The sequence below is a fragment of the Primulina eburnea genome, chromosome 3, assembly GCF_022965805.1.
Source record: "Primulina eburnea isolate SZY01 chromosome 3, ASM2296580v1, whole genome shotgun sequence".
Taxonomy (NCBI): domain Eukaryota; kingdom Viridiplantae; phylum Streptophyta; class Magnoliopsida; order Lamiales; family Gesneriaceae; genus Primulina; species Primulina eburnea.
This window is the reverse complement of record NC_133103.1, coordinates 19026464-19035190: the sequence shown is the minus strand read 5'-3', so window position 1 is coordinate 19035190 and position 8727 is coordinate 19026464. Positions and strand designations below refer to the sequence as shown.

Here is an 8727-nt window from a genome sequence, read left to right as displayed (position 1 = left end):
AGCCATGTAGTCCAAGATGGACTTTGTGTATTCAAACCAACTATGATGCTTGAAACATGGTGTTTATATCACAATATTATTCTCAAGCACAAGCGACCTTTATCCTTATTTTAAGTGGCTGAAGGAACCTATTTAGAACATACGATACTCTTCTTAATAGGTTTCATGATCTTACGTTGATGGACAAATCTAATGGTATCTATTGTATATTTAAGAACTTTATTTATGCAACTTGCATAAGTATACAGATAAAGTAAATGTCATAATTGGATAAAACCTTAAAATATTATTAAAATAAAGACTGGATTTATATAAGATTCAATAAAGTTCGAGCCTTGTGGCTCTCGCTGGACAGCTACTATAAAATCAACATCCCTTGTGCTCAAAAGGATCCGGGAATCAGGATCTGCAGCCATGAACTTAAGTCATACGTTTCCTTTGCTCACAAACAGTATAATTAGCAGGGTGGTGTTGGGGAGGAAATATGAGCACTTCAGGGAGTTTGTGAGGGACGCTACGGAGACCGTGGGTTCTCCAAATATAGCCGATTACATACCTTTCCTTGCTTGGATTAATTAAATGAACGGGTTTGAAGCTAAAGTGGTCACAATCTGCAAGAATTTTGACCAGTTTTTGGCGAGTGTGTTGAAAGATGATCAAGAAAAAGAAGGAATGGTTCATGATGAGAACACGTCTGATTTTGTGGGATATATTGCTAGATTTTCAGAGGGAAAACCAGGTTAATTACTTCTCCTATTGAGGATGACGCTGGCCAAATTGCTGCATCAAATATTTGACATTATGCTGCAAGAGGATTTGGATATGATCATGGTTCGCCGAAACGGGAACGGAACGGCCGGAACGTCATCAACCTTGATGAGGTTCTGGGGTGTGTAGGTTGATGGCTTGTATCAGCGTTTCATATACCGAAAACGGGGATATAACGGTGGAAAACGGGGATACAAAGGTGGAACGGAACCGGAACGCAATTCGCGACGGTTTTGTTTTGAACGGTCGCTAATAAAACCGTTGCTATAGCTAACGACGGTTTGAATAAAACCGTCGCCAAATTAAGCGACGATTGTTCATAAAACCGTTGTTCATAAGCGATGATATAAATATTATATCATCTAAATTGACTCAACGACTTTTATTAATAATAGTTTGGCTCAAATATTAATCCAACTATAAATTTGTATTAAATAATTGTTAAAAACATATTCAAATAATTTGTAACATCACTTTATATAAGATTTGATGCTTATTATTAGTCCATCACTCTAAATTGATTCAAATTTATGCGAACTTATATATATCCAATCGAAAATATTTTAAAGTTTTAATTAATTAAATACAAATAATTTTTAATAATATATTTAATTTTTTATATGGTTGGAAATATTTTAAATATAATGACGATATAAATTGTGTTCAATAAATTGTTAATAAAATTTTAAAAATATTTAAATTTCTTATTTACATCAAATAATCTATTTAAATGATATTTATTTTAATTTTTATATTTCTAAATATTTTCCAAAATTTTTAATTTTTATATATTTATAATATTTTTTAAAATACCCGTTCCGCGAAATTTCATTGTAACTGGAATTGTCCGGGATGACACTGCGTAGAAAAAATCGTCTGTTTTTCGTCAACAAACCTGCGACGTTTTAGATTGCTGAAGATTAATTTTTATTTAGGAAAAACGAGAGGGGCCTCAAAATTATCATTTTGCAATTTTTTTCGGGCGCTATTTTTTCTCTACCTTGCTCACACAGTTCGTCTTTATAATGGATGGATAATAGATCGACCGAATAATTTTTACTTTTTTCTTCGATTAAATACAATTTTATATCTAATGTGTACGTTATATGATTAAGTTTATCGATTGCTCATTTTGTTTAAACGGTTAATAGAAATACAATTATTTCTTGCTTATGCCTAATCATGTGATACGAAAATCATTATTATTATAAAAGTTGTAGGGTGCATATGTTACTAAAATATATTTTAAACTCTACAAAATAATTAAAAAAAATTAGATGATTGTGTATCTTATTTAACACAAGACATATCACGAATTAATTTTATAAGACAAGTCTCTTATTTGAATTGTCCATTAAAAGTTATTATTTTTTTATGTAAAAATAAATATAAACAAGATTACAAGATAGATACTATTTATTTAATTACTTTTATTTAACTAACTAATAAAGCCTGGTTTTTGTTTTTGATTTTGAAGTCAAATTTTAAGAAAACTCCAATTCAAAAAGTAGTTCCGTGTAGGGTTTTGAGCCCACATGTTGCCCAATCAAAGGAGTTGCCTCATCTTCATAAAATATATTTTGACAAGTAAATCATTAAGCACGAAAGGAGAACATTTTCATCAGATTCAGCAGGCTGATTGTACATAAAAACATGTTCAACGAAAACAAAGTAAAGATTTCAAATCAAATGACTCGTATCATCGACGATTCAAGGCCTCAGGCATATTCAAAGAAAAAATTGTGACCATTTAAAGAAAGCAGATACAGAGCAGATGTAATACTAGTTTGTGAGCTCCATGATGGCAGAGACGATATCTCCATCTGCATCCTTGAGTGATTTGACTGCCCTGGCTCTTGAAACCCCAGCCTGCGTCATCACGAGCTCTATGTCCTTCGGTTCAACTCCAGTCTCGTCAACATCTTCATCATCCTGAGGTACAATTGTTGCCTCAGTCTTCGGGACCATGTTAGTGAGATTTGGAGTCTTAAACTGCTCCGCAGCCTGAGTCTGCAATTGCGAACTCAAATCCTCAATCTTTGCCTCTCCAAAGATTACATAAGTATCTGAATTTGGGCTCTTAAACACATCTGGTTTTGAGATGACAAACAGGATCTGAAACATCGTTGACACAGATACTAGTGTAAGTTGAAATGCTAGAACATGATTGAGGCAGTTATATATCAAGTTATTAACATCAAAATGTCCAAAAAATGAGTGGTACAAACATTCTTGCTCTTTTTAACAGTGACTCGGCTGACCCCAGGGATGGACTTCATTCCTAGCTTTAGCATTGCCTTGCGGCTCTTCTTCTCACTTCGGCTTTGTTTTGACCTACCACTGGCATCATCTTGTCCTACCAAAAGAAACAAAAGCGACTTTGTTCAGGTAGCATGATACATAAACGTTAAATTTTACAGGAAAGAGCAAATGTAACTATTTCAGAGATTTCTAATCTGGTGGTGTTATTACGCCATCACTCTTTGCTAGGGCACCACATCAGTTGAGTAATTACCATTTACCAGATTACAAGCATAGAAATTTTAAGACTATGCAGCCTATGAGCAAAAAGTGTTTGCAGGCATCAGCAGTGGAAGTTCAAAGATGATTGAATTGTCTTGCTTTCTGACATTCTATTGCTTCACCAACTGGAGACACTTAACACATCATTTTTAGATGTAAAGATTTTACGACTCACGGAAGGCCATAGATCACAACTCCCCAACACAGTGTGTTTTAATGATCGCCAAAATGATACATCAAAAACTTTTCTTTAACAGTATTTGAGAAGCCAGAAAACTTACAAAGCCAAATAGAAAGGAAAGGTGATGCATGTTAATAGCAAAATGTATCATCTAAACTCACAGTCGACATACATGCATTGTGATAACAAAATAGTGGTCAAAGACTCGATGCACTTCTCTGTGTAAAGCAATTTAGAGAAAGTTATAAACAAATATAAATATTAGAAGTAGATAGGAATTAAAAACCACGGACGAGATGGGTTTTTTTAGGAAAAACCATAAAGATGTCACCAAGAGACTATGAAGCTACTCTTCCATTATAAGAGTTGCAGATAGTTGCTCAATCAAGATAACTAACCTCATAAATATGAGTCACAAAAACAATTCCACAACTCAACCGAGAACAAATATTTGAACTCTGTTAAGGTCAAAACTATATACAGTTATTTAGAAAGTGAAAACAAGTTCAAGTTTACAAAAGGACAGACAATTTCAAAATCAAGAGGGTACAGTACACATGCCTTCACCATCATCTTCATCGCCTTCCTCATCATCATCGTCGTCATCATCCTCAATTAAAGGCTCATCATGCTGCAACATTGATTGAAAAAAAAAAAACCATCAGTTAGCAACACATTTATATTTCCATAGCACGTGCAGCTCTAAAATTCCACTAGTGGGAGACGGACAGGCATCCTATATCCATGAATACCAAAGAGAAATCACGTCAAAAAATTAATTTTGTATAATAAAAAAAAATTCCTCAACCTCACTCTATCAGTAACAGAACCAAAAAATTAATTTCTCAAACAATTTTCAAGCAGTCTCTCACCCCCACATGGTTAATCGAAACCTGCTCATATTTATAGTCGAACACTTGTATGAGAGAATTGTTTTGTTAGAAAATGTGGGAGCACTATTTCCTTTTTCCTGCACTAAGATTTTGCATAGCAAGAAATTGGTTAATAAAATTTCTTTCACGGGATGAATTTTCCAACATAACCCACAAGAAAAACTAAGAAAGTGTTTCTAGGGCGAGATCAAATCCTTTTTACATCAGCTATAAGTACGAAAAATATTAAAAATTAGGAAAATTTTACTCACCACTGTTGAAAGGTAACTTTTTTAATGGAAAAAAAAAAGAAAAAGAAAACTGCGTTGATGTTAATTACGAATGCAAAATATTTCTTTTTCTAAACTAGATTTATTTACTTTGCTATGCACAATCGGATCGCACTTTTATCATCTCAAACCATGAAAAATGCACTTAACCCAATAACTACAGTAACAAAGAAGGGGAAGACAGATCAGAAGGAATACACCAGTAGCAATCTCAAGCATCTTCCTCCAAAGAACATATAGTTACCGAAGAATCTATCAAATCAGCAAACCACAGACAAAAAAAAACAGCATAACGAAAAAAATTGATTCCAAACAGACGAATATAACTCAAAAGTCATAAATTCAATGCTTGAATGGAGAAAAAAAAAACAAAAAAACTTACATCAATCTTCTGTTGCTCCAGATGAGTTGCCAACAATTCTTCTTGCGATTGAGTCATGGTTAATTGTTGAAGAAATGGAGGAAGTGTTTGTTTCAGTGAAAAGAAGAAAACAGGACACGAAACCCTCGAAATAGAAAATGTGCAACGCTTGTAAGAACGTAGCTTATATTCTATAATTTAAAATTTTTTTTTTCCCTTTTTCGTTTTTCCTTTTGGATAAACTTTATATGACTTTATCAATATCTCTAAGTTTGTTGAAAATAAATAATTGGAATATTGAAAAGTAATAGTTGATTATTTGAATGTTGAAAATAAGAGTTGTAAAATTAGAAATTTGTGTGTGATGATATAGGTAATGATGTATTTTATTTTTTGGATTATGTGTAATGAAAATCTATAAATAGATCTCTCATTTGTGAAGAAAATCACAATTGAGTAGAGAGAAAAATATTATAAAATGTGTAGTTTAGGAAATTTTGAGAGTTTGAGATTTTTACTTTTTACCATAAATTTTTACTTTTTCACAACACGTTATCAGCACGAAGCTCTAAAAGTCCTACATACTTTTCCAAGCTCCAAACAGAAGAAAAAGGTAACAAAAGTAATAATATTTATTTTACTGTTATTTATTTATTGTGTATTTATTTAATATACAATATAATGTATTATTAGAAATAATAAAAATAAATTTTTCATAAACTTGTTATAAATTCTGGGAGGATGTTAAGACGACATCCCACACTCCCGGTAAGGGATACGACAAGTATAAAAAGTCTATAAGGTTTTTAAACAAAATAAATTATGACATTCATTATAATATTATGATATGATATACATAATTATTTAAACATGTCTAATATTATATATACCATATTATTACCATAAAATTATACAAATACATACCTTTATTTTTTTGTACACCAACGGTCATAAATGGTAAAAAAAAACGGCTAGTTTTTGCCCTATAAATATGATCTCACAAACGCATTCAATCACTCCAACTTTCTCTTCTTCTCTAAAAATTATTCATCATCAAATTTTTCGAAGAAAAAAGAAGATGGCTTTCTCAAGGATATTTTTAATTATTTTGGTTATCATACTCACGAGTCTTGTATTTATCGGAGAATATCCTCCTCGTGCGTTTTCTTTATTTTTACAAATACTTGTACTTGTTGTTTATCCGTTACTTTGTATTGCAATATTTATTAACTAATAAAATGCATCGTAATTTTTTTAGTACCACCATGTCAAATTTAACAAAGCTCGAATTTGTTGCGCTCGACATCACGGGAAAGAATTATATGCCATGGACTCTAGATGTAGAAATGCATCTTGAGTCATTGGGTCTAAGCGAGACCATTAAAGAAAATGGCATATGCACGTCACAAGAAAAGGCAAGAGCCATGATATTTTTGCGTCGACATCTCGACGATGGATTGAAATGTGAATATCTGACTGAAAAAAATCTCATGGCTTCGTGGAAGGGATTAAAAGAAAGATTCGAACATATAAGAGAAGTTATACTTCCGACCGCCCGGGATGAATGGAATACATTGAGATTCCAAGACTTTAAAAAAGTCAGTGATTACAATTCGGCGATGTATAGAATAATCTCGCAATTAAAATTTTGTGGACATGAGGTCACAGAATCTGAGATGCTTGAAAAAATATTTTCCACGTTTCATGCATCAAATATTACTCTACAGCAACAATATAGAGTACGTGGATTCGCGAGATATTCTGAACTCATCGCCTTGTCTTCTTGTGGCGGAAAAAAACAACGAGCTATTAATGAGAAATCATCAGTCCCGACCCACTGGATCAACAGCATTTCCAGAAGTAAATGTTGTAAGTAAAAATGAATTTAAACCTGGAAACCAAAATCAATTTCAAAGACAAGGTTTTGGTCGAGGTCGAGGTCGTGGACGTGGACGTGGAATTAGTCGTGGTCGTGGACGCGGCCGTGGTTTTGAAAATAATAGAGATAGTTATTTTTATAACTCATCTCAAAAGAGCGTCCCAAACCATCCACTGAAAAGGCATCATGAGAATACAAGTGTTAATGAGAATCACTCAAAAAGATATGAAAGTTCTTGTTACAGATGTGGTACTCCAGGACATTGGTCCAAAGTTTGTCGAGCCCCTGAGCACCTTTGTAAACTTTATAAAGAATCATTAAAGGGGAAAGAAAAGGAGACCAACTTCACTGAACGTAGTGACCGTTTGAGTGATTCAACTCATTTTGATGCTGGTGATTTTATGAATGATTTCTCTGGAAATGATCAATATGTTGGTGGGATAGAAATGAACAATATTGATGCTGCAGATTTTCTCAACGATTTCTCTGAAAATGAACAATATAATGGTAGAATATAAATGTACAATAATTTGTTCATAGAATAATGTGTTATTGTATAATTATGATATGTGTTATATTTAAATATATATTGCCAGTAATTTATTTCATTGCATATTTTTTTGAAGTTCAAATATGGAAAATGCTATGAGCAAAGCTGAAGTTTGCATACCCGATAGTGGTACAACGCACAATATCCTCCGAGATAAAAGATATTTTTTGGAACTAAAACCAACAAAAACAACGGTGAAAACAATATCAGGTCTTGTAGACTTGATTAAAGGATGTGGTAAAGCACAATTTTTGTTACCTAATGGTACAAAATTTTTGATCAATGATACTTTATATTCACCACAATCGAAAAGAAATTTGTTGAGTTTTAATGATATATATTCTCATGGTATGATACTCAAACAATGAATGAAGAGAATGAGAAATATATGTGTCTTACCACATATAAATCAGGAAAGAAATATGTGATTGAAAAACTACCAATGCTCCATACTGGATTGCATTATACACATATAAGTCTCATTGAATCAAACATGGTAGTTGATCATTCTTCAATATTAACCAATTGGCATGATCGATTGGGACATCCTGGTTCAACAATGATGCGAAGAATTATAGAAAATACACATGGTCATCCACTGAAAGACCAGAAGATCTTTCAGAATAATAAGTTTCAATGTAAAGCATGTTCTCTTGGAAAACTTATTATAAGACCATCACCAGTCAAAATCCAAACTGAATCACCAATGTTTCTTGAACGTATTTAGGGTGATATTTGTGGACCAATCCATCCACCATGTAGGACCATTCAGATACTTTATGGTATTGATTGATGCCTCCAGCAGATGGTCACATGTATGTTTATTGTCAACTCGAAATGTTGCATTTGCAAGATTACTTGCTCAAATAATAAAATTGAGGAATCAGTTTCCCGATTATACAATCAAGAAAATTAGACTTGATAATGCTGGTGAATTTACTTCCCAGACTTTCAATGATTATTGTATGTCTATGAGAATCATTGTTGAGCATCCTGTTGCTCATGTACATACACAGAATGGATTGGCTGAATCATTGATTAAACGTCTGCAAATGATTGCTAGACCAATGATTATGAAAACAAAGCTCCCTATTTCTATATGGGGACATGCAATTTTACATGATGCTTCATTAATTCGCATCAGACCAAGTGCATATCATAAATACTCCTCATTACAGCTTGCATTTGGTAAAGAACCAGACATTTGCCATCTGAGAATTTTTGGATGTATGGTGTATGTGCCTATTGCACCACCACAACGAAAGAAAATGGGACCTCAAAGAAATGTTGGAATTTATATCGG

At 32.9% G+C, this 8727-nt stretch overlaps 1 protein-coding gene across 1 annotated transcript; it reads right to left on the bottom strand.

The window, feature by feature from the left end:
- Positions 1 to 2344: 2344 nt before the first annotated feature.
- On the bottom strand, positions 2345 to 5176 carry LOC140827196 (nascent polypeptide-associated complex subunit alpha-like protein 1). Its single transcript, XM_073189819.1, has 4 exons — positions 5017 to 5176; positions 4034 to 4103; positions 2997 to 3124; positions 2345 to 2883 (listed from the first exon to the last, which is right to left on the bottom strand). Exons 1-4 carry the CDS (start codon positions 5071 to 5073, stop codon positions 2551 to 2553), a joined length of 588 nt encoding a protein of 195 aa, XP_073045920.1. The 5' UTR covers positions 5074 to 5176; the 3' UTR covers positions 2345 to 2550.
- Between the last annotated feature and the right edge of the window lie 3551 nt (positions 5177 to 8727).

Bases quoted from the DNA above. Each gene is read 5' to 3' on its own strand.
- LOC140827196 (XM_073189819.1), bottom strand. From the start codon at position 5,073: ATGACTCAATCGCAAGAAGAATTGTTGGCAACTCATCTGGAGCAACAG. The intron at 3,125-4,033 runs GCATGTGTACTG...TTCTTTTGGTAG, and splicing joins CGATGAAGATGATGGTGAAG to GACAAGATGATGCCAGTGGT. The intron at 2,884-2,996 runs GTTTGTACCACT...ACGATGTTTCAG, and splicing joins CTGTTAAAAAGAGCAAGAAT to ATCCTGTTTGTCATCTCAAA.